The 26,539-nt window shown below is 45.3% G+C and overlaps 1 protein-coding gene across 4 annotated transcripts in view; it reads left to right on the top strand.

Moving 5' to 3' along the window:
• Positions 1 to 26,539, top strand: part of WWP2 (WW domain containing E3 ubiquitin protein ligase 2) — a 143,115-nt gene that overhangs the window by 44,472 nt on the left and 72,104 nt on the right. For 3 of the 4 annotated variants that reach the window (XM_043436578.1, XM_043436577.1, XM_043436584.1), the window contains 2 exons: positions 13,340 to 13,477; positions 15,506 to 15,602. In XM_043436578.1, the coding sequence (XP_043292513.1) occupies positions 13,340 to 13,477; positions 15,506 to 15,602 (235 nt within the window). Of the gene's footprint in view, positions 1 to 12,388; positions 12,406 to 13,339; positions 13,478 to 15,505; positions 15,603 to 26,539 lie in introns of those variants that run through there. The other variant, XM_043436580.1, reaches the window with a different exon arrangement.

The raw sequence follows: 26,539 nt of genomic DNA, 5'->3' as shown, positions 1-26,539 counted from the left end.
TTGTTCATTTTTAATTGACTCTTTTATTTCTTCTAGGTCTTTATTAAACAATTCTTGTATCTTTTCAATCTTTGTCTCCAGGCTATTTATCTGTAACTCCATTTTGTTTTCAAGATTTTGGATCATTTTTATTATCATTATTCTAAATTCTTTTTCAGGTAGATTCCCTATCTCCTCCTCTTTTGTTTGACTTGGTGGGCATTTTCATGTTCCTTTACCTGTTGGGTATTTCTTTGCCTTTTCATCTTGTTTAGATTGCTGTATCTGGAGTGGGCTTTCTGTATTCTGGAGGTCTGTGGTTCCTTTAGTTGTGGGATTTACCCAGGGGTGGGTAGACGATTGCTTGTCAAGGTTTCCCGGTTAGGGAAGCTTGCTGTCAGGTACTGGTGTGGGGAACTTGATTCTTCTCTTTGGAGAGCAAGGAGGGCCCAGTAATGATGTTTTGAGTATGGGTCTATGTTTAGGTGTGACTTGGGCCGCCTGTTGTTGACATTCGGGGGCTTGTTCCTGTGTTTGCTGGGAGAATTGCTGATGTCTTGCTCTAAAACTATTGGCCTCTGTGGGTGTGGGTTGGTTTCCGTGAGGTATGGAGGCTTTTTGGAGACAGTCACTTATTACTTTAAAGTCCATGTAGTCAGGGAGTTTTCTGGTTGTTCTCAGGTTTTGGGCTTAAGTCTCCTGCCTCTGGATTCGTTTTATTCTTCCTGTAGTCTCAGGACTTCCAACTATACAGCACTGATAATAAAACTTCAGGTTAATGGCGAAAAGATTCTCCACCCGTTAGGGACACCCAGAGAGGTTCACGAGTTACATGAAACAGGAGAAAGGGAGGAGGGAGAATAAGAGATGAGCAGAGGAGAAAAAGCGGCGGGACTCAAGAGGAGAGAGACAGATCTACGCAGCTGTCTGTTCCCAGAGTGTTCTCCGTATCTCAGACACCTACAAGGATTCACAGAATTGGATTGGGAAGAGAAGGGGAAAGGAGAAAATAGAGGTGTTCTGAGGTAGAAAACAGAGAGTCAAGATTGGGAGAGAATAATCTTCGGTTTAAAAATAGGGCTTCTCTTCTTTTTTTTTTGTAAGGTTATAGTGTATTGAAAATGAAAAGTAAGGAGTAGTAGAGGAGTACTAGAGGTCTTTAAAAGAAATAAGAGAAAAAGAAAAATAGAAAATAGAAGAGAAAAAGGAAAGGAAAAAAAAGAAGAAAGAAAAGAAAAAAAGAAAAAGAAAAAAAGAAAGAAAAAAAAATTTTTTTTTTCCCTAATTAAAAAAAATCGTAAAAATCTATGGAAATGAAAGTTAAGGAGTAATGGGGGAGTAATAGGGGATTTTAAAGGAAAATAAAAGAGAAAAAATAAAAAAGAAAAAAGAAAAAATAATTAAAAAAAAGAAAAAAGAGAAAAAAGTAAAATTATATCTAGGAGTTTCTCTGGAGCTGTTGCGGTCAGTGTGGGTTCGGCTCAGTTTCAGATAGCTCCTCGTTCCAGCTTACACTTCTCGATATCTACAGGCCCCTTCCGGTGTAGTCGGTGTTTTCTAGAGGGATTTTAATCTGTTGCACCAGTCCCTTCTGAGGCGGTTCCCTTGGTTTATTTGGCTTCTGTTTGCCGGTCTCTTCAGAGCCTCATTTCCGCCCTGACACAGGCGGGCGGAGGGTAGCTAGTTCCGTCGCTCTGTGGGGAGGGGCTGACGCTGCGGGGATGGGCTTGCGCCGCGGGGACGGGCTGGGGCTGCCGGGAGGGGCTGGCGCTGCTTTCTCCGTCTGCGCTGCTCAGGCTCCCGGCTGCTCTATATGGAGCGCGCCCTGCGCTGCGCGAGGTTCCAGCCCTCGGGTGTTCCACAAAAGCGCGGAGTGAAAAGCTGCGCCTGCTCTCTGTGCCTTCCCCGTCAGAGTGGTCCAGGCAGCGAGGGGCTTGGTGGGCGCACTATCCCCAGGTGTGGCGCGCCCACTCCCTTCCGCGGACCCAGTCTCAGTTTCCGCTGGCGCCAGTCGGGTGCGCGCGCCTTCCGCCCTCTGCGTCCCCAGCCCCAGTCCCCGCCCGCGCCGGTCGGGTGCCTGCGCCCTGTGTCTCGCCACGACCTTCCCCTCTCCCCTGCCTCCTGCCTCCGGCGGGGCTGGGCCGGTCCGCAGCCTGCGAGCTCTTCTCTGGATTTTCTTGGTCTCTTTGTTCTGCGAACGGCCGGCAGTGTGTTCGGGCCGGTTAATTTACTCTCTCTCTTTTGGTCTCCCACAGTTCAAGTTGGCACCTCACAGAAGCTCCCTCCGATTGCCCTCAGGGCACTCAGGCCCGGACCCTACTCCAAGCAATGCCGCCTAAGATTCCCTTCCCGGGAGGGATCTCCGTCCTTAGCTCTTTTGTCTCACTTTTAATCTTTTATATTTTGTCCTACCTCCTTTCGAAGACAATGGGCTGCTTTTCTGGGCGCCTGATGACCTCAGCTAGCGATCAGAAGTTGTTTTGCGAAGTTTGCTCTGCGTTCAGTTATTCTTTTGATGAATTTGTAGGAGAGAAAGTGGTCTCCCCGTCCTACTCCTCCGCCATCTTGGCCCCTCCCTCATCTCTACTGTATTTAAAACACAAGGCCTAGATTCTGTGCAACGGAGAGGGTTGAAGTGGTTGCCTAGGTTCCCTGAAGGCACAGAGAATGGATGAGCTGCTAAGACAGGCCTGGTCTAGGAATCCTAGGAATTAATGGGTGATGAGGACTTTCCCCAGCTTGGGGAAGAGGACTTCTGGTGACAAGGCAGCAATAACTCATGTAAACTGACAGTTTATTCTAAAGACATACCTTTCCCAGATCTGTATTTATTCCCTCTAAATCACTTTAAAAATAGGCGATAGCTTGACAAACAGTGAGATTCACCAAGACAGATGAGGCATTTTTTTTGTTTGTTTGTTTCCTGTGTTAAGAGGACACTCTGTTGATTCAAGAGAGACTCTTTGTCTATAATGTACTTGTTAGATAGGTGACTGACTAATAGCTGGTTATGGAGTGTTTACGCGGGTGCTTTTTTCTTTTTTGCAAGTAGAGAAAAGCATTTGTAGCTGTAGGGGCTTGGACTTTAGAACACTGGGACCCTGCATCTAAAGAAATAATGTTAATCAGCTATACCCCAGTACAAAATAAAGAGTTTAAAGCTACCAAAAAAAAATTAGAGCAATCATGATTGATGAATCTGTCATGAGCCGAAATGAGGTTGTGTGTGCCTCACCTCTCCTGCCAGTTCTTGTGGTTGCAGGTGAGCTATCCCTCCTCCTCCCATCTGAAGGGCAGACTCTCCGTCCATGCTTTGGAGCCCACCCTTTCCTGCCTTCTCAGGACTCCTTTCTGACTTTCCTGCTGCTTCTCTGAGTGTTCTCCTCTGTCTTCTTTGCAAGGTCATCTTCATCTGTTTCTATGGCCTGAGTTTCCTACCATTCTACCCCTTCTTCTGTTTTCACATTCCTGTCCTCGTTATGCGTAACTACCCTGTGTGGCTGACCACAGGTTTGAGTCTCCAGCCTAGACCTTCCCTCTGAGCTCCGTACCCAATGCCTGACTACTGTCTTGCTGTCTCTTTGTGGATACATCAGAAGCACCTCAGATTCAATGTGTCAAATCTGAACTTATCCCCTCTTTCCTGGACCTAGACCTCTTCTAGTGTTTCATATTTCAATGTATAGATGCTCCATTTGCCCAGTTAAGTAAGTTAGAAATCCAGGAATTGTCTTTGATCCCTCCACTCCTCTTGATGGTTTAGTCACTAAGTCATGTCTGACTCTTGCAACCCCATGGACTGTAACCCACCAGGCTTCTCTGTCCATGGGATTCTCTAGGCAAGAATACTGGAGTGCATTGCCATTTCCTTCTCCAGGGGATCTTCCTGACCCAGGGATTGAACCCAGGTCTCCTGCATGGCAGGCAGATTCTTTACCAACTGAGCTACAATCCACTCCTCTTGCTGGTCTTCTTGCTGGTCTGTTTACTGGTTCCCTTGGTTTTTACCTTTGCAAGTCTGCCCACTTCTAAAACCTCCACCTCTACTGGTCTGGTCCTTCCCTCTGGCCTCCTGTCTGCTCTGCCTGCATCTGCTCTTACTCCCGTCCAGTCTGTTTTCCATGCTGTGGAATGATTTTTAAAATCATGAAGCTGATGTTGTCACACCTTGATTAATTAAAAACTGTTAAGTACCATGCTGCTGCTGTTAGGATAGAGAAAGACTTCATCACTGGGGCCCACAAGCCACTGCCACATCTGGTCACCACCTGGCTCTCCTGCCCCATTCAGCTCACATCCCATTCCACCCACACACACTCATCTCTGTTCAGTTTCCCAGATGCATCTCCCTGTCTGTAGATGTGCCCGTCCAGCCTGCTTCACACCCACCCCCCCAAACCTGCTCGCTCTCTCCCTGAGACTTCAGATCACAGCTGAGTTGTCGATTCCTCAGGAACCTTTTCCTGATGCTCTGACCAGGCCAAGTATCCGGCGCTCATGGCACCATAAGGTCTCCTGCATGAAATCTGTCTCACAGCTCTAGCTTTCCATTTCTCTGTGAGGTTATTTGGTGACTTCTGTTTTTATCACTGACTTGGTGAGGTTCCTAAAAGCAGAGACCATGTCTATTTCCATTCTTCATGATAACACAGCTTCTAGCACAGTGTCAATAGTGGATGCCCAGAAAATGCTTCTTGAATGAATGCACAAGGGAAAAACAAAAGTTCACACACTTTGTGAAACGAAGCTCTTCTCATTTCTGGAGGAGTTAATGCAACCCTCTGTCAGCCAAGACTTTAATTTAGAGATGATTATTAAGAATGGATTCCCAGCATTAGCCTACAGAAGAGACTTCCAGGCCACGGTAGGACTCTTACACGCTGTGCTCTGGGAAGAGAGCATGAGTGATGGGGGCCGTGGGAAGGTGGGGTGAAGCAGAGTCAACATTGGTACCCTAACAAGAATTCCAGTGTTTATGACCTGCTGCTAGCTTGGTAGAAAAGGCTTTCTCTTGTTAGCCTACAACTGAGGTTGGAAGCCAAAGAGACATCGTTAACAGTAAATCCTGGAAGCCCCTTGGCTTCCTTTACTGCATAGGGAACGTGAAAGGGTGTTCTTTTTAAACCTGGGGTAGTCTCCAGCCTGTGTGTGTCTGAGTTAACAGGGAACCAGGGAAGGGAAAGGAGTCTGTTTACTCTCTGCCCTTCTGGAATTTCCTGCAGTTCCGTTTCTCTGTGCACCAGTGTTTCACAGCTATGTGCAGAAGGAGCACTGACCTGTTAATGAATGCCCTGCTTATTTTCACTTTCTTCTGATGGGCCTGTGGGATCGAGGGCAGAAGGAGGCAGGAAGAAGGAGGTTTGTTTGCTCCTCTGAACAGCTTTGTTAAGGCCAACTTAGTCACATCTTCATCAGGCTTCTTCTGAGACTCTTGGCCCGAGAGGACTTGGTCTCCCCTAAAAGTATCCTACTTTGTGTCCTGTTTGGTTTTTCTCAAATTTCCAGGTTGATCCTTCCATTTGTATTCTGAGTCAGGAAGAAAAAGGGAAGAAAATATTTTTTCCTTTTATAAGATAGAAGTGTATATGTGCACATGCATTTTCGGGGGTGTGAGGGGAGGGAGGGACAGTCATTATAGAAGATGATTCTAAAGTAGAAAGTCCTTTTGTATTCGGTGGTGAGACTGTCCAAGTAGGGGTTCTGGATTTAACTGAACTGCATTATGAGGGCATAGTTGGGCAGTTCTGGTGTATGTAATTTCTTTTTTCTTCTTCTGTGGGAATGAGGAAGGTAGCTTCCATGCTCTGTTTATCTATACTTATTGGTACCATATGCAAAAAACATATTAAAAAGTCCAAGTCAGAAAAGGGAAAAAGTAACTCTTAGAAAAATATTACTCATCCTCGTTGCACGTAACAACTCTTCCCAATAGGAAATTATTAACCTGAAGCCACTTGCAAATCTGAGGCTTTGCAATTTCTCAAAATAAGAGTCAAGAGCTACTCCTTAAGCAGTTTGATTGTATATTTTTCTCCTTTTCAGTTTTCAAGATATGTAGGTAATGTTAAATTTGTGTTAAGTTTTTTTTTTTAAGTTTACAATTTCTGTTCTTTAGTATGCTGGCTTAAAAAAATACAAAACTCTTCTGGAAAATGTCAAGCATCCACAAAAGTGGCAAGAGTAGTCCATGAATCCCTACTTGCTGAGGTGGTGTCTGCTTCCACTAGGAAGTACCTAGTGTCTTCTTGTCTCTCCCAGTTTGCCAGCCTTTAAAGAGATTTCCTGGCACAGTACTTGAGGATTTTCCTAATTCTGTCCACCTAGCTTCTAATATCTAACCCTACTGCTGTCTTTGACCTCCAGAAAGTAGCATCGCAAGGTATTGATAACCAGAGGGTTCTTGTAGAACAGAAAAGAAGAAATCGGCTTGCTAAAGTTCACATGCACTCAAGGCCTTAGCTTTCTTGAAAGAACTGAAGTCTCTTGTCAGTGAAAATTTTCATGATATGTGTTCCACTTGATTGTAATTGAACCTGACTTCTCCCAGCCATGCTCTAAGTGGGCACTTTTTGCAACCTCTGCCAGTGATGTGCCTAGAGCTTTGATTCCAAGAGCCTGGTGGGCCAGTGGAGCTTGGCTGGCGTGCTAGGTGGTCAGCCACGGGGCTTTCTTAACACATGCTGGCAAGGAGGAAAGGGGTGTTTCACTTCGGCACCCCATACCCAGGAGACACTGCCATCACTTGGACTGCCTGCCCGCCATGACCTCCTCCCTGGTCTCATTTGCTTCCTCTCTCGCTCCTCCTGCAACCAGTGTGACGGTGCTGCCACAGGTACCACCTTCCTGCCCTGTTCACAGCCCTCTGGTGGTTCCCAGTCTCACGCAGAGTAAACGCCAGACACTTCACCGGGGCTCCAAGACCGCCCTTATGAGTTCCAGTTTCCCACCGCCCTCATCTCCTGCTTCTCTCTTTCCTCATCCACTCCAGCCACTGTGGCCTCCCTGCCCTTGCTCAGACCAGTCAGGTGTGGCCCCCGTTTGGGGCTCCTGTGTCTCACTCTCTCTCTGCCTGGAATATCCTTCCTCCAGAGAGAGACATGGTTCCCTTGCCTCATTCTTCTTTAAGTCTTTGCCTCACGGTCACCTTCCTGGTGAGACTTGCTCACCACCCCAGGGCCGCCGCCTGCCTGTGTCACTCCCCATCTCTTTCCCGCCTTTCTTTTTTTTTTTTTTCCTACTGCATTTGCTGCAATCTAATGGATTATGTGATGTACTAAAAAAAAATGGATAGTGTCTGTTTGCCTCAGCTAGGATATAAACACCCAGGGGCACAGCATTTTGTCTCTTCCGTACCTGTTGGATGTCAGAGACTGGAAGAGCGAGTGCTCGCTCGCTACACGTGTGTGAATGGCACGACCACAGATGGAGCTGGGCTGCACGGGATGGAGGGAGGCAGGTGAGCCTCCGATGCTGAATCTGTTCCAGTTCTGGAACTCGACTTATTAACACCCATGTTTTCATCAGCTTTTTGATTTTTGAGCAGTGCCTGAAAAGGCCCGGGGAAGACCTGGTGCAAGAGAAAGGCCCTTTGTGGAGTGCACGGCATGGCTGGAGTGAAACCTGAGGGCCCCAGAGGCGAGGTGGCTAAGGCTGCTATTTATAGCCCAGATTCCAGTATATGTTTTCCAGCCACACTTACTTCTTTCAGCCTCCCCGTATCCTCGAGTCTGTCACTCAATTAGCTAATGGTTTCTTTAGTCCCATTATGCACTGTAGGGCTCCCCTGGCTCAGGTGTTTTTTTTTTTTTTTTTAAGAGAATAATAGAGTGTTCTGTTCTCTGAGCTTTAATTTTGTAATAGCCTTGCCAATTAAAAAAAAAACCAACCCTTTCCCAACTTTTTAACGTGCACTTTTTTCAACATACAAAAGAATTTAAAGAATAACACAATAACACCCAAATGCCCTCCACCAAGAGCCAATACTTGTTAAGAATTTGCTGCATTTGTTTCACATCTGTGTGTGAGCCTGTGAGTGTGCATTTTTTTTTCTCCCTGAACCACTTGAAGGTAAACTGCAGATATCATGACACTTCACTCCAGAAAACTTCAGTCTATTCTCCTACAAAACCATGAGAGTAAGTGCAGATATCATCCTAATTTACTCTTGTATCTCCCAAGAATGAAACCATTCCTAAATACAGACATAATGCCATTACTGAACCTAAGAAAATAAATGGTAATTAAAGACATCACTCAATATCCAACCTGGATGCAAATTTCTCCAATCGCCTCAAGAATGTATTTTTCAAACTAAGACTTAGTCAGACTACCAAGATATTTGGTAGTTATGTTCCTTTAAATCCAAGAGTCTTCTTCCTGCCTGTCCCACCTCCTATTTTAAATGTTTTTAATGACATTGGCTTTTCAAGGAGCCTGAGATAGTTGCCCTATCAGTTCAGTTCAGTTCAGTTCAGTTGCCCAGTCGTGTCCGACTCTTTGCGACCCCATGAATCGCAGCACGCCAGGCCTCCCTGTCCATCACCAACTCCCGGAGTTTACTCAAACTCATGCCCATTGAGTCGGTGATGCCATCCAGCCATCTCATCCTCTGTTTTCCCCTTCTCTTCCTGCCTCCAATCCCTCCCAGCATTAGGGTCTTTTCCAATGAGTCAGTTCTTCGCCTCAGGTGGCCAAAGTACTGGAGTTTCAGCTTCAGCATCAGTCCTTCCAATGAACACCCAGGACTGATCTCCTTTAGGATGGACTGGTTGGATCTCCTTGCAGTCCAAGGGACTCTCAAGAGTCTTCTCCAACACCACAGTTCAAAAGCATCAATTTTTCGGCGCTCAGCTTTCTTCACAGTCCAACTCTCACATCCATACATGACTACTGGAAAAACCATAGCCTTGACCAGATGGACCTTTGTTGGCAAAGTAATGTCTCTGCTTTTTGATATGCTATCTAGGTTGGTCCTAACTTTCCTTCCAAGGAGTAAGCATCTTTTAATTTCATGGCTGCAGTCACCATCTGCAGTGATTTCGGAGCCCAAAAAAATAAAGTCAGTCACTGTTTCCACTGTCTCCCCATCTATTTCCCATGAGGTGATGGTACCAGATGCCATGATCTTAGTTTTCTGAATGTTAAGCTTTAAGCCAACTTTTTCACTCTCCTCTTTCACTTTCATCAAGAGGCTTTTTAGTTCCTCTTCACTCTCTGCCATAAGGGTGGTGTCATCTGCATATCTGAGGTTATTGATATTTCTCCTGGCAACCTTAATTCCAGCTTGTGCTTCTTCCAGCCCAGCGTTTCTCATGATGTACTCTGCATATAAGTTAAATAAGCAGTGTGACAATATATAGCCTTGACGGACTCCTTTTCCTATTTGGAACCAGTCTGTTGTTCCATGTCCAGTTCTAACTGTTGCCTCCTGACCTGCATATAGGTTTCTCAAGAGGCAGGTCAGGTGGTTGGTATTCCCATTCCTATAGATGTCCCATATTCTGGGTTAGTCTGATTGCTGTCTTCTGGTATTGCTCAATTTGTTCCTCTATCCCCTTATTTCATGTAATCTGGGAAGGAGGTTTAGTGGCCTCATTGGATTCAGGTTAAATGCTTTTGTAAGAAGACTGTGTTTATTTATTTATTTGGCTACGTTGGGTCTTCATTGCTGCCCAGGGACTTTCTCCAGTTGCCCCTCAGCATGTGGGATCTTCCTGGACCAGGGATTGAACTCATGTCCCGTGCTTTGGCAGGTGAATTCTTAACCACTGGACCACCAGGGAAGTCCTGTAAGAAGACTTTAAAAGTGCTGTTGTGTACTTCATCCTGTAATACATCAGGAAGCATGTGGGTGTTGGGTTGTCTTGCTCTTAGTGATGCTAAATTCAATTACTTGGTTGTTACAGTAATGGCCAGAGGTCTTTCTGAATTGTTTGTCTTTTAGTAAATAAAACACTAGGGGGTTATGTTCTTAGTTTAAAGGGATCTTCCCTGGTGGCTCAGCATTAAAGAATCTGCCTGCAGTGCCACAGTCCCGGGTTTGATCCCTGGGTTGGGGAGTTCCCCTGGAGAAGGGAATGGCTACCCACTCCAGAATTCTTGTCTGGAGAATTCCTTGGATAGAGGAGCTGAGTGGGCTATAGTCCATGGGGTTGAAAGAATTGGACACGACTGAGTGACTAGTACTAAAGAGAAAAACCTCCCCCATCACTGGCTCTTTGTGAAAGTCAAATGTGTCTCCAAGACTTGTAACTTCTGAACCTATGTGTGTATAATGACACTGCTGGTCAAAGTGAGCAGGTAATTGAGTTGGCGCCTTGACATGAGCCCAGTGGAGAGGAAAATGAAGTCTGTGCCCCTGGCTTTGGCAAAAGACCACAGCGAGGTGGCTGTTAGTAGGTGGGAATTAGCAGCAAGAGGCCTTGGGCTCCGCTAGTTTCCGGTCAGATATTATCATCCCTCCAGGAAGGAGGGAGGATGGTGTCTGCACTCTCTTTGTAAAGTGATGGCCTTTGAGATACTAAGAAGGGAATTGAGGAACCCTTCTAGAATGCTTATCCCGGCACATTTCCAACAGTGGCATGCAGGACATCTTTAGGAAGTATCATAGAAATAAGATGGAAGACCATTTGTCCTTGTAATGGGTATGTGACTGACCTTGGAAGACTTTTGTTGACTCTTTTCCTGAAGCTTGAAAAAGGCTTAGAAAGGTCAGGAGGAGAGTGAATATACAATGAATGAGTTAGATCAAGAGAAATTTGGGCTCTCCAGCCTAAAAACAGGAGCATCAACAGGGAGATAATAGGAACTTCCCTGGCAGTCCAGTAGTTAAGACTCTATGCTTCCAGTGAATGGAAGCATGCACTCCAGAGGGCTCGAGTTTGATCCCTGGTCAGGGAACTAAGATCCCACATACACATGATGTGACCGATTCGCTGCCTTGTGAACAGGCTCATCAGTACCATCTTTCTAGATTCTGTATATACATGTGTTAATATATTTGTTTTTCTCTTTCTGACTTACTGCACTCTGTGTAATAGTCTCTAGGTTCATTCACCTTATTAGGCCTGACTCAAATGTGTTCTTTTCATGGCTGAGTAATATTCCATTGCATATGTGCTCCACAACTTCTTTATCCATTCGTTGATGGATATCTAGGTTGCTTCTATATCCTAGCTATTGTAGGTAGTGCTGGAACGGACATTGGAGCACATGCATCTCTTTCAATTATAGTTTTCTCAGGGTATATGCCCAGTAAGTAGAATTGTTGGGTCATATGGTTCTATTCCTAGTTTTTTTAAAAGGAATCGCCACTCTTCTCTTGGACTTTTGAAGGAACTAGTTTTCAGGTTACAAGTGTTCTTTTATAGAAATTAAAAAAAGTTTATTTTTGGTGTGCTGGGTCTTTATTGCGGTGTGCGGGCTTTCTCTAGTTGCAGCAAGCAGGAGCTACTCTTCATTGCAGTGCAGGGGCTTCTCATTGCAGTGGTGTCTCTTGTTGTGGAGCACAGGCTTTAGGTCCTCTGACTTCAGTAGTTGTGGCACATAGGCTTAGTCGCTCTGCAGCATGTAGAATTTTCCCTTAGCAGGGATCACCTGCATTGGCAGGCTGATTCTTACCCACTGTGCCACCAGGGAGGTCCTAGAGAAATATTAAAAAATATCTATATTTATTTGGCTGCACATGGTCTTAGTTGCAACATGGGGATTTAGTTCCCTGACCAGAGATCAAACACTGACCCCCTGTTTTGGGAGCATGGAGTCTTAGCCACTGGACCACAGGGAAGTCTCTCTTGGATTTTTGAAGGAACTGGTTTTCAGACTACAAGTGTTCTTTTCTATAAGTATTTGGAACTCACCAAGCCCCTTAGTGAAACTGAAAACAGACTCAGAAGGATTCAGAGATGCATTACAGGGAAGAAAGTTAAAGGAAGGGAGAGATACCTTGAGAGCTTGAAAACCTGAAGGATAACTGATTTCTACGTTAGATCCTTGAATTGATTGAGACTTTTTTGGGGGTCTGAGTTCTTAAAGGACTGTATCTGTTTCTTAGAGAGATGCAGGGCAGACTTTTTTTGGTGGGGGGCGGTTGTCTCTAGGAAATGCTCATGGAGATAGTTATTTATACATACCCTGCCTTGTTCTAGAAAACCAGCTTATAATAATACAGTAGCAACTAAGAGATAAAATGAAGCGGTGGTTTGATGGGTAGTGTGGGCAGGGAGGGAGGTTGGAATATGTGGCATTTTCCTGGTCTGGCTTTGTAAGATGTGGGGAGGCGTGGAAGGACTGCATGCTCTTTGGAAGTTCTCATAAACAACGCCCTTTCTTGGTGATTATTGAACGGCCCTGAGCTGGAGGCTGTGGGTCCCGAGCAGTAACTGGATGGAGGCCATTCCGCGTGGCTGTTCTCAGTGGTGGGGTCGGGTGTGTGTGTGCAGCAGGGTCCAGCTCCCCTGGGGTTTGGTGCCTGTGCCTCGTGGCGGCTCGTTCTGCTGCTTCTTTGCCCTTGGGGTTGAACTTGCCTAGTGTTCTGGGGGCTGGGTGACCCTGGGCTGCCCAGTCACCTCAGCTCGTGGAGCCAGGTGTCCGCTAGTCTCTCCTATGGAACTCAGCCAGGACCCTGTAACTACGGGACTAACTTGCCCGTACTGAACTTCTGTTGTAAACTTTTTTTAACCCCTTATTTCATAGCAAAACATTTCCAGGATTGAAAATTAAAAAACAACTTTTTTAGGGCTTCCCTGGTGGTCCAGTGATTGAGACTCTGTGCTTCCAATGCAGGGTGGGGGTGGGGGTGCAGGTTCAATCCCTGGTCAGGGAACTAGATCCCGAATGCCTTGAGGCATGGCCAAAAAAAAAAAAAAAATTTAATAGAAAAACCCAACTTTTTAGCCCAAATAATAAGTCTCTACAATTGTTTATGTAGAGATGACTCCTGATGACTTTTCCTTTGTGCTCTTGACCTGTTTCGACTGTTTTCGCTCCCACTGTATACTGGTCGGGGGATGTTGCTTGGAACTGCTTTCTTCCTCTGCATACCATCAGTATCTCTTACTCTTTTCTTTCAGTCCTGCAGATATAAGCAAACATATAAGTAATATAGAAATTACCTAGCAAACCTAATGCTCTAAAATGTTTAGAAGAAAAAACAAGCACATCCTCTCCCACCAGCCTGATAAAACAGTTAGGCATATTCCTCCGCATTCTTTTTTCCATGCCACAAGACACGTTTGAAGATGCAGTGAAAAACGTTGCCAGGGAAGCCAGAGTTGGTGAAGTGGGAGCTCATAACTTACAGAATCTTAACCTTGGTGTGCGTTTGCGTTTGTCCATCCACATTGCTTTTTGTGTCCAACAGTGGAGAACACACAGCTGACCCTGAACCTGCAGACAGAGAACAAAGGCGGTGTTGTCTCGGGTGGTGAGCTGACAATTTTCCTGGACGGGCCGACTGTTGATCTGGGAAGCGTGCCTAATGGCAGTGCCGTGACGGATGGTGAGTGCCGCCCTGCTCCCCAAGGCCTGTGCCGGGACAGGGCAGGGTGGGGCGGGGCGGGGCAGAGCTGAGGAGGTGCCCAGAGCTTGGTTCTCTACCAGATATCTGGGTTCAGGTACTGCTCAGCCAGCCCAGACTCTTCTGAGCATCGTGGATCCCAATCATGACATGATTTTTCAAGGACTGCTTTCTGATAAAGGACCAAAATAAATGTCAAGTCTTTGTGAGTGTGTTGTTATTTTGGTTTGAGAACAGAGAGAAACATCTTTTCATCCCATATGGACTTTGGAAAATAAAACATCTTTATTAAATGTTACTTGGGCCCGTTTTTCTTCTTCCCAGTGCACTTAAACTCCCTGGGGAACTAGAGAGTGTCTTTTATGGGATGGTCTTGGTTGGGAGAGGGGAACTGTGTGTCTCAGAGATTCACACCAGTAACATACAGGCAAGAAGCAGGGAAATCGGAGAGTGGTTCCTGCCTTCGTCCTGAATGTGGGCGGTTTGTTTCTTTTCATCTAGCCTGAAATTAGTCACCTTTGGATCTAGCAGGAAATTATTTCATGACATCTGAGGTCTGAAATGGGTTGGCTCTCTTTATAATTTTTTCTCATTAAATGTGATGTAACTATGGTGCTTTCCAGGCCCCAACCAGGCTTTCCGTAGCTGCAGGGGGTGAGATTCGAGTTCTGTTTCAAGGGCATTTGGGCGGAATCTCAGTGACTGGATGGGCCTTGACTGCTGCAAATCCTCCCTCAGCAGGGCTCCTTGGTGCTTGGGGCACTTTCTGTGCATCTAGAGAACACGCATCATTCACTCATTCAGCATATATGTCCATAATTGAGCACTGGGTCTGTACTAGCTCCTGGACCAGGTGCTGGTCAGATGGCAGGGGCAAAATTCACATGGTCTCTGCTCTCTAGAGCTTGTGATCTACTCAGTGAGGGCAGGGGATGTTAGACACCAAACGAGTAAATGCACAAATAATTATATAATCATAACTGACCTGAACTATGAAGGAAGAGTGCTGGGTGGTGTGAGGTTCCTCCACTTTAGGGGGAATCTCATCTAAACTAGGGACACAGAGAAGGTTTTCTTTGAGGACGCTGAGACCTGCTGGAACATGAATTTAGACAGGCCAAGGTGGGGATGTGAGGTGTTGGGGTGGCTGAGTAAGAGGTAGAGGGGTCTCAGGTGCAAAGGCTCTCAGATGGAAGTGAGTGTGGCCTTTCGTAGGCATAGGGATGGCCAGTTGGATAGTGAGGAGTGAGAAAAGTAGAGTGGTGGGAGATGAAGCCAGTTGGATCACATAGCCTCTAAGACCTCAATAAGGATTTGGAACCTCAACGTAAGAAGCAGAAAGCTGTTGAAGGGTTTTTAATCAGGAGAGTCTCATGATTTGATTTAGATTGGATCTGATCTGACTTTATTAAGTTTTTTTATTTTATTTTAAAAATATTTATTTATTTTTTTGGCTGCATCAGGTCTTCATTGTGGCCCACGGGCTCTCTAATTGTGGGCTTACTTGTCCTGTGGCATGTAGGATCTTAGTTCCCTGACCAGGGATGGAACCCATGTCCCCTGCACTGGAAGGTGGATTCTTCACCCCTGAACTGCCAGGGATGTTCCTGATGTAGCTTTTCAAAAGCTCACTGATCGTGATGTGGAGAGATGCCCCAATTCCTTGCCCCCACTTTGCATGGCCAGCATCTGGCCTTTGTCTCACATGGTGTGGTTTCATTTAATGTATAAGGCAACATGCCTGTAAGTGCCTGAGACGTTCTTGAAGGTCTTGAGGAAGAGGAGGTGTTTCCAGGTTTGAGCCCCTCTGTTCCTCGGCCCCGGTCAGATCTCACCTGGCCCTCCCTGTCCTTGCTGGGCTGGCAGCTGCAGCTGAGTGGACACTCGCTCGGGGGTGGAAACACGCAGTTGGGGGTGGAAACACGCAGTTAGTGGTGTTGCTATACCCACATCTCGAACAGAGGTGTGAGCTTCTCAATGTTTATTTCTTATGATGGATCCCTTTTCCAGGTTCACAGCCACCTTCGAGAGAATCCAGCGGGACAGCCGTTGCTCCAGAGAACCGCCACCAGCCCCCCAGCACAAACTGCTTTGGTGGGAGATCCCGGTAAGACATCCTCCTCCTGCCCTGTGAAGGAGGGGAGCCAGGATTGCTCAGAGCTCCTGAAAACATGTGGGAAAGTGACAAGGAACAGTTCATGTTAGAAACTGTCAGAAATTTCCAGAGAGGTTGTAACTGACTTGCAAGACTTATAAGTATGTTAATATGGCCCGGAGGGGAATACACAACTCAGGATTCTCAGAAGGGTCAGTGGTTCCTTGACAAAGATGGGGATGGACCAAGTTGTTTATTTGGCCAAAAGGAACTACTGAGCAGAGCTTAACTTCTTTTTGATGATCAGGTACCATGGCCGCAGTTATCCTTCCAGGAAATACAAAGGAGCAACTTAGAGCAGTGGTTTTTTTTTTTCCTTTTTATTTAGGCTTGCTGTACAAAGATTTTCTCTAGTTAACGGTGATCTGGGGCTGCTCTCTAGTTGTGGTGCGAAGGCGCCTCATTGCAGTGGTTTCTCGTTGCAGAGCGTGGACCTTAGGGCACACAGGCTTCAGTAGTTGTGGTACATGGGCCTAGCTGCCCCAAGGCCTGTGGGATCCTCCTGGACCAGGGATCAAACCCCTGCGACCTGCATTAGCAGGAAGATTTCTAACCAGCAGACCACCAGGGAGGTCCCGGAGCAGTGTTTTTGTGCATGTGGCGTTTTCTGTCTGTTTGTGGGGATGATCCATGATTCCCTTTGGAGTGCTGATTCAGACCTTCTGCACTCAGAGTCTGAGCTGTATTATGCTTGTTATATACACGTCACAAATAATGTTATTATTAGACTTTATTTACTGACATCCCCATCTTATAGCTGTGTTAATGGTGCATATTCATCTCCACGGCCACTAAATTCCCAGGCAGGGGAATAGTTTTAAGTATATTAGATGGGGAGGAGTTTTTTTTTTTTTTTTTTTTTTTTAGGAGTTTTTATTATATATTGCTTATTGTTTCATTGTTTGTCACACTGTACAAAATTCCTAGATGTTTTAAAGAAATTTTAAGGAAAAGAATCATATGGAATGTAGTTTGTAAACCAGAGAGCAGGTGAATAACTGGCAAAATCTTCCCAAACAAGTCCTGGGGCATGGGGGAATAATGCTTTAAGAAACAGAGTATATAGCGAGCTGGGGCTGCTATATACCCGCAGCATCTGGAAAGACTGCTCTGAGGACAGCCATCAGCCTGTCTGGATTTTGTGGTTTTGAGGGTTTGTGAGGTCTCAATGGCCGGCAGGCATCAGGAATAAGAGAGGGTTAGACGTTTGGATCTTCTGTCTATAGCATCATTAGTAGTAGAGGTACCGTTTCCCTGTTGTCTTTTCTCCAAGCTTCTGCAGAGCTCTGGCCTCATATCCTGAAGATGGGTCACCTAGTCTATCATGGAGAAGAGAGACTTGAAGTTAGGAAAAGTGGCTGAGCCTCAAAGGGTTGTTGTTGTTCAGTTGCTCAGTTGTGTCTGACTCTTTGTGACCCCATGGACTGTAGCACACCAGGCTTCCCTGTCCTTCACTATCTCCCGGACTTTGCTCAAACTCATGTCCATTGAGTTGGTGATGCCATCCAACCATCTGATCCTCTGTCTTCCCCTTCTCCTCCTGCCTTCAATCTTTCCCAGCATCAGGGTCTTTTCCAATGAGTCAGTTCTTTGCATCAGGTGAGAAAAGTATTGGTGCTTCAGCTTCAGCATCAGTCCTTCCAGTGAATATTCAGGACTGATTTCCTTTACGATTGACTGGTTTGATGTTCTTGCTGCCCAAGAGACTCTCAAGAATCTTCTCCAGCACCACAATTTGAAAGCATCAATTCTTCAGCATTCAGCCTTCTTTATGGTCCAACTCTCACGTCCATACATGACTACTGTAGTCTCACAGGTTAAGGAACAACAATGCAATTGGCAAATCTTGTATCAACAGAGACACCATTGGCACCCAGAGCTAGAAAAACAGAATCTCTGCAGTGGCGAGTGGCTGGTGGAGAGGAACACCTCAGGTGTCCACTGTGAGAATGCTGCCTCTGAGCCCTGGTGCTCGTCACTGCCATCTTGGTCTTTGAGCTGACTTGGAAAATTTGTGTCAAGCACAACTGATGTCACTCAATTTGGGGCTGGAAGGCAGCGTTCCGCTCTTAACAGTTTCGGACTTAAGTTCTTGAGCTATTTGTTGCTCTCTTCAGTTCTCTGATGGGTAGACCTTGAAATTCACATATCTGGTTAGCCCTCCTTTGTGCTCTTGTTTGTGTTGAGGGTTGTTGATGGTTAGAGCAGTAGCCAGACTTCAATAGAAAATCGGTTGCAATTTTGCCCACAACACACAGTGGACATGTAGTGCTGGTTAACTGTCAGTGGACAGAGTGCTTGTAGGTGATTGAAGCCGTTGGGCGCCTTCTCCATCTGCCTGGCTACTGCTGCATTTTCATGTGTGGTCTGTGAATTTTCACAGGCCTCTGCCATCCAGGTATTCATTGTGAGTGGGAGTGGAATCCGCTGCCATTTGATGGCAGACACTTTGGCATATATGGCCTTTGTGAAGTCACCGTGTACACAGGGGGTGGCAGAGTGGTCTACTGGATGAATGTGAGGCTCTGGCAGCAGATGTAGACTGAATCCTGGCCTGTCACTGACTTGCTATACATTATTGGGCAAGTCATCAAACTTCTTAGCCTCAGTGTTTTCAGGTGTAAAATTGAGGGTATCGCCTGCCTCACGGGATCACTGCAGGAATTAACTGGGATGAGTTAGGTGGCTCAGATGATAAAGGACCTGCCTGTAACGCAGGAGACCCGTGTTCAATCCCTGGGTTGGGAAGATCCCCTGGAGAAGGGAATGTCTACTCACTCCAGCATTCTTGCTGGAGAATCCCATGGACAGAGGAGCCTGGTGAGTTACAGTCCATGGGGTCAGAAAGAGTCAGACACGACTGAGTGACTAACACACAATACCATCTGAGGGCCTTGCACACAGGCATCGCGCAGTAAAGGTGGCCAGGAGTTGCATCTGGAGACTGTCTTTCACGCCCCACTTCCCCACCCCCAAACCTGGGATGTAACGCATGATGAAGCATTCCTGTCCAGGAGTCTGTAGTTAGGAGGGTGATGAATCAAACCTTCAGGACTCAGGGACAATCCTCTGCTGTCCTTGGTTTCCTGTGGCAGAGAGAATGACGGGCTTCGGCCCGCCGCCTCCCAGACTAAATATTTAGCTTTCGCCGTCTGAAAGGGTAGGTTTTTCTTGGACTTGGGTGCTATTCTCCATGATCAAAGGTGCTCTGATGTGCCTGTGAAGGTGAAGATTGCAGTGTGAAAGCAGCCTTTTCCTCTCCTGCCCCTGCTTTATAAAGCTATAGAATTGGAACCATGTAAGAGCTGTATCTTAAGGATTCATCTCCCCAAGTTCATCCAGCAACATTTCCAGGTGCTTGCAGAACAGGACCTCATAACTCTGTCTCCTAGTGGGATCTTTCCCACTTGTTATGGGTCATCAGGTGGAACATCTCTAGATGTTTTGCCATTTGGGCTGCCATGTGGAAGCCAGCATGGTATCACCACCCATGGCATAAAGTTATTAGCAGACCAACCACATTAGTATCCACTCAGTGGGTCTGGTTGAGTAAAGAAAGAGTTAATATCACACACTGTTGTATAGTCTTGCAATGAAATGCTGTCTGGTAGCAAAAAAATGGGGAATAGATAGTTAATATCAGTGTGTTGGAATCTCAGAAACATAATGTTGAACAAGAGCTGCAGATGACAGAAAAAATATACAGTATGATGTCATTTAGATAAAGTTTAAAAATGTAAAATGAAGCCATGTATATATATATGTATTTTTTATGGATACCTTCATAGGTGGTAAAACTGTAAAAAACAGAAGGGACTCATTAACCCTACCTAAATTCAGGAGGATGGTTGTCACTGGTGGGTTTAATGAAGAAAAAACACAATGAAAGCTTCTGGGTACTGGGAATGCTATTTCTTAGCCCAGAGTTTTTTTTCTTTAACTGAATATTTAATATATGCTTTCATTTGCATGATATATTTCACAATACAGAAACTATCATCTACCAATCTTGGTAAGCTGAATAGGGATGGTGTTCGGTTGCAGAGATTGTTGTGTACCGTTGAGGCAGACAGGTTTCAGAACTTCGGGTTTCTCCAGGTTGGATGATGAGCACTCATTTCTCTTCTGCCCTGTTCATCTTTACAGTGGTGGAGCTAGTGATTCTAAGACGGTGCTCCATGCTGGCCTTGTCAGCCGCGCTTCCGCCACTTAGAGATCTCAGGTGGGAGAATGTCATCTGGGCCTTGGGAATAGGGTCCAGATGAAAGCTGGCCACTGCCAGACCACGTGTCAGAATAGCAGTAATCTTAGTGGCCCGAGAGGGCCAGTCTGGTATCATTTTGTGCTTGGAGTGGGGACCGTCATGTGGGGTACCCAGGGCTCTGTCTGCGAGTGTGCCGTCCTGGGCTGCATCCTCAGCCCGTGTTCCCTGGTCCAGTGTTGCGGAGCCCCCTGGGAGAGTGTGTGCTAGTTGGCATGGGGAGGGCCTTCCACACCCTCCAGTAATCCCCCAGTGTTTGTTTTATTTTGCTGGAATGAGGGCTGACTTGGGAACCGTGCCTAAGTCAATTCAGGTTTTGCAGATCTCCTGTGTGCCCGGTGTCGTGCACACATCGCCTTGCACGAGGCTTGCCAGAAGCACGGTGTCTGCTTTCCACATGCAGTCTTCATGGCATATGCAGTGTATGTGAAGTTTCATGTCATGGGAGGCTCTGGGAGAGAAGAGATGAGTATGTGGAGAGGAAGACACTGATGAGAGGGAGGGTGGATGTTTGCAGAGAGACTTGTCCACCGTTCAGGGGTTCAGTCCAGTGGCTTAGGGGCTAATGCTGGTAACTAGAGAAGCTAACAGTGGGTTGAACATGGAGGGAAAAAGAACCCATCAGGGGGATCCCCGATGGTACTGGCAGCCCTCTTCAGAGATAAATGGTTGGGAAATTCAGGTGAGAAATGGTTGGGAAATTCCAGACTAAAGGTGGAAAGCCAGGGCGTTGGAATCCCTCTGTGGTTTGCTGATTCTTCATCACCTGTGATTTTACCCCCTCTTTCTGGGCTCTTACATGAAATCAGGGCGTTAAGCTGGTGTCAACTGATGGGTGAAACCATCATAGGACTGTCTGTGAACTATGCTGTTGCTCCAAGCACAGACTTAAGATTTCTTCTGACTTGCAGACAGAAAAGGATAAATATCCTTTGACACCTCTCATATGCAGACCCTAAAAAGAAATGATACAAGTAAACTTACAGAATGGAAAGAGATTCAGACTTAGAGAATGAACTTATGGTGGAAGGGAAGAGATAGCTAGGAAGTTTGGGATGGGCGTGGACATACTGCTATATTTAAAATGGATAACCAAGACGGACCTACAGTATGGCACATGGAACTCAGTTGAATGTTATGTGGCAGCTTGGATGGAAGGGGAGTTTGGGGAAGAATGGATACATGTGTATGTATGGCTGACTCCCTTCACTGTTCATCTGAAACTGTCACAACATTGTTAATTCTTAATTGGCTATACCCCAAAACAAAACAAAAAATTAAAAAAAAAGATGAGTCAGCCATAGATTTACACGTATTCCCCATAATACGTGTAAATCTATGGCTGATTCATATCAATGTATGACAAAACCCACTGAAATGTTGTGAAGTAATTAGCCTCCAACTAATAAAAAAAAAAAAAAAAAAAAAGAAAAAAAAAAGAACCCAGCCTGAATGTGAAGGAGACAAGGCTATTCTGCTGGGAAGTCTTCAAGGAGGAGGCCCTGGAGCAGAACAGACCACAAGGTAGAGACAGGCCCGGGCAGTTGGCCTCTCTGGTTATTTCAGCTGAGATCCCAGACATGTGAGAAAGGTCAACTTGGATCCTTGAAGGTCCTGTGAAACTTCCAGATGACTCAGCTACATGTGAAGCAAAGCCACCGCTGCTGAGTCCTGCCCAAATTACCTGATTACGAGCAAGTAAATGATAAAGACTCTGATGCTGGGAAAGATTGACGGCAGGAGGAGAAGGTGATGACAGAGGATGAGATGGTTGGATGGCATCATCGACTTGATGGACATGAATTTGGGTGGACTCTGGGAGTTGGTGATGGACAGGGAGGCCTGGCGTGCTGCGATTCATGGGGTCGCAAAGAGTCAGACACGACTGAGCGACTGAACTGAACTGAACTGAAATGATGATTGTGTTTTAAATCGCTAAGCTTTGGAATGTCCAGTTATACAACAATGGAAACTGATGCTTGCGCCAATGATTTCTGTAAAATAATTATACTAATGGTGAGATTTAGGATCTAGAATATTGTCGAGGTATAAATTATAGTACTGTTTGACACAGGACATTAAAAATATTAACTCATCTTGCCTCAGCTAAGCTTAACACTTTATACTGCTAATACTATTATTTTTGAGGGCTAGCATTTACATGGGACTAGTGTTATCTGGCTGAAGCTCTTGTCTAGTTGCTATAAATTTTGGATTTGCCTTTCACCTGAATCAGAGTTTCTCGAAGGAAAAGAATAAAATTATTCCCACACTAAAAAAAAAAAAAGATGAGAAGAAAAAGATTTCTTCCAACTTGAACAACTAGCTCCTCTGTTTAGAATCCCCATAGATTTTCCATTGTCAAACAGGGAAATGGTATGAGCAAATGGAAGAATGCATTGAATTTGCTTTTGGGTTCATAAAGTTTTTCACTTATAGGTCTGAAATCTGTGAAAGAGATCTTGGTTAAGAAGATATAGGGGCTTAAGTAATTAATTTTTCTTTATTATGTACTATATATATATTTATTGTAAGAATATATGTGAATGTACATGAGTGTGCATGAGCATGTTTGTGTGTGTTTTTGGTGTGAAGGGCTGGAGGCCTCCGTTCCCCATCAGCTGTCAGTATTGGGTCGTGTTGGTCAGAATCTGCATTTTAACAGGCTCCCACACAGTTCTTTGACATGTGAAAGTTCATACCCTCCTATGATAGACTTTTCATCCACCCTCCTTTCCTCTCTCCCTTTTTATCCTGCTTTGATGAAAGCATATCAGATTTATTGACCCTCTTGCCTTGGCATTAATGACCTCTGGAGATTTAAAAGCCCTAATCTTGGAGACATGGAAAGGCCCAAGGTCTCTGGTGAGCTCTAAATAGCTCATCAGCTGTGTCTGCAGACAGCCTAGCCCAGAAAGGAAAGAAAAATAAACTTCACCGAGTGTGAGGCTGCTGGGAACACTGCTGGAAGTCCTTGGCGGGGGGGTGGCCAGCAAAGACCGGGAAGCAAAGCTAATGGGAGCAAGAGGTGGATGGGAACTGAGCCTTCAGGCTCTGGGTCACTCTCTGTCATTGTTGGCCACTGCCACCTGTCCTTCCACCGAGATGACTAAAGGTGCTTGATTCGGAACTGTAGTTAGTTATTTTTGGCCATGCTGTGCTGCTTGAGGACCTTAGTTCCCCAACCAGAGACTGAACCTGGGGCCCCAGCAGTGAAAGCACCGATTCCTAACCACTGCCCACCAGGGAATTCCCTTCAACCTGCAGTGATGTGGCGATGTCACCCTGTCAGTGTGACACTGATCCAAATGTCTTTATGGTCTCCATTCAGGCCTCCCACCCAAGAACTTCTACTTAAAATCTAGCTGTAGGCTCATTACAATTGCTGGGGAAGAGTAATCTGTTTACTTGTATGGTAATAACAGATCTGGTTCCTGCACACAAGGGGCTTGCAGGGCTCTCTTCTGAGTAGATGGCATGTAAGGAATAGGATTGAGACCGTGGGTAAGAGCTACCCTGCATTCTCAAAGCCAGACGTTGAAAAGTCATCATCGAGATGAAGTACACATTTATTTATATGTTAATTTATTAATTCTGCACTGATTAAAACTATGCATTATGCATTATTGTACTGTTTTTGTTTTGGGGTTTTGTTTTTGTTTTTTTGGCTGTGCCATGTGGCTTGTGGGATCTTAGTTCCCTGACCAAGGGTTGAACTCAGGTTTCTGGCAGTGGAAGCACAGAGTCTTAACCACTAGACCAGCAGGGAATTCCCTATTGAATGTTTGTTTATTCAGATTCATTATCTCACTGATCTTTATTGGAGGTAGTTTTTATTGGAGGTAATTTTTGTTGGAGGCAGTATTTGTTCCACACACATGAATGCCAGGCTCTGAGCTGGGCTGTAGGTAAAAAGATAAAAAAGTCATGGCCCTTGACATTGAGGACTGGCATTTGGTGGGAGACAGACAGAAGTGACAGTTCCAGGGTAGTATGATGGACCCCATGGTGGTGGTGAGTGAAGCTAGTGGAAAGTTTACCTAAATCCACCAGGGGATAATATGGGAAGATCTCACATGTTTGATCTGTATTTTGAAGGAGTTTGCAGACCAGTGAAGTGGGGGAAAGGGACGTCGCTCAGGCTGAGGGAACAGCGTGGGCAAAGGCAATTGAGAATAAGAGAACTTGGCACATTTGGACATATTAGTCATTTGGTAATGTTGACACAAGATATTCAGGATGATAGCTGAAGCCAGCCATGGTCTGCAGGTCAAATCCAGACTGCCACTTGTTTGTTTGTTTAGAGCAGTGTTTGGTTCACAGCAACACTGAGCAGCAAGTACAGAGATTTCCCACCTACCACATACACACAGCCTCCCACAGTGGGGAGCATGCCGTCAGCACCCCACACTAGAGTGGTTCGTGTTGCTGCAGTCATTGAACCTACACTGACACATCATCATCCCAAATGATAATGAGAGACTTTATCTCCCAGTGTCCATAGTTTATATTAGGGTTCACTCTTGGTGTTGTGTACTTTATGATTTGACACATGTATAGTGACATGCTTCCCTGGTGGCTCAGAGGCTAAAAGCTTCTGTGGGAGACCTGGGTTCAATCCCTGGGTCGGGAAGATCCCCTGGAGAAGGAAATGGCAACCCACTCCAGTATTCTTGCCTGGAGAATCCCATGGATGGAGGAGCCTGGTAGGCTACAGTCCACAGGGTTGCAAAGAGTCAGATACGACTGAGCGACTTCACTATCACTATCACTATCACTATAGTGACATGCATCCACCATTATAGCATTATACAAAATAGTTTCAGTGCTCTAAAGATCTCCTGTATTCTGTCTGTTCATCCCTCTCTCCCTGTTAACCATTGATTTTTTTACTGTCTATGTAGTTTTGCCTTTTCTAGAATGTCATCTAACTGAAATCATAAAATTTGTAGCTCAGATTGTAGCCCTTCACTTAGTAGTATTCATCTGAGGTTCCTCTGTGTCCCTTCATGGTTTGATAGCTCATTTGTTTTTTAGAACTAAATAATATTTCTGGTCTCATCACTTCATGGCAAATAGATGGGGAAACAATGGAAACAGTGACAGACTTTATGTTTTGGGGCTCCAAAATCACGGCAGATAGTGACTGCTGCCATGAAATTAAAAGATGCTTGCTCCTTGGAAAAAAGTTATGAACAACCTAGATAGCATATTAAAAAGCAGAGACATTATTGCCAGCAAAGGTCCATCTAGTCAAAGCTTTGGTTTTTCCAGTAGTCATGTATGGATATGAGAGTTGGACTATAAAGAAAGCTGAGTGCCGAAGAATTGATGCTTTTGAACTGTGGTGTTGGAGAAAACTCTTGAGAGTCCCTTGGACTCTTGCAAGGAGATCCAACCAGTTCTTCCTAAAGGAAATCAGTCCTAAATATTCATTGGAAGGACTGATGCTGAAGCTGAAGCTCCAATACTTTGGCCACCTGATGTGAAGAACTGACTCATTTGAAAAGATCCTGATGCTGGGAAAGATTGAAGGCGGGAGGAGAAGGGGATGGCAGAGGATAAGATGATTGGATGGCATCACCGACTCAATGGACATGAGTTTGAGTAAACTCCAGAAGTTGGTGGTAGACAGGGATGCCTGGCATGCTGCAGTCCACAGGGTCGCAAAGAGTTGGATACGACTGAGCGACTGAACTGAATTGACTGAAATAACATTTCATCATCTGGACATAGCACAGTTTATTTATCCATTCACCTACTGAGGGACATCTTGGTTGCTTCCGAGTTTTGACAATTTTGAACAAAGCTACTGTAAACATCCCTGTGCAAATTTTTCTGTGGACATGTTTTCCACTCCTTTGGATAAATACAAAGGAAAGCAATTGCTAGGTTGTATGGTAAGAGCAAAAGAGCACGTTTAGTTTTGTAACAAATTGCCAAGTTGTCTTCCAAAATGGCTCAACCATTTTATATCCCCACCAGCAACGGATGAGAGTTCCTGTTGCTCCACACCCTCACCAGCATTTGGTGTGGTCAGTGTTCTAGATTTTGGCCTTTCTAACAGGCATGTCATGGTCTCTCATTTGCATTTCTCTAATGACATACAGTGTAGAGCATCTTTCCATACACTCGTTTGCCATCTATATATCTTTTCTGGTGAGGTGTCTGTTCAGGCCTTTTGCCCATTTTTTAAATCAGGTTTTTCCTTTTCTTGTTGTTGAGTTTTAAGAGTTCTTTGTATATTTTGGATAACAGTCTTTTATCAGGATATGTTTTTACAAATATTTTCTTCCAGTCTGAGTCTTGTCTTCATATCCTCTTGACCACTTCTTTTTGTAAATAAGATTTTATTTGCATACAGCACATACTCATTCATTTGGGCTTCCCACGTGACACTAGTGGTAAAGAACCCGCCTGCTAATGCAGGAAACACAGGTTCCATCCCTGGGTTGGGAAGATCCTCTGGAGAAGGAAATAGCAACCCACTCCAGTATTCCTGCCTGGGAAATCCCATGGACAGAGGAGCTTGGAAGGCTACCGTCCATGGGGTTGCAAAAGAGTTGGACATGACTTAGCAACTAAAACAATAAACTGCTTCCAGAACCTAGCTACTGTTGTTGGAGAG

The sequence above is a fragment of the Cervus canadensis genome, chromosome 18 (assembly GCF_019320065.1).
Source record: "Cervus canadensis isolate Bull #8, Minnesota chromosome 18, ASM1932006v1, whole genome shotgun sequence".
NCBI classification, from domain to species: Eukaryota; Metazoa; Chordata; class Mammalia; order Artiodactyla; family Cervidae; genus Cervus; species Cervus canadensis.
The sequence above is the reverse complement of the archived record's forward strand: the minus strand, read 5'-3'. Positions and strand labels throughout refer to the sequence as shown.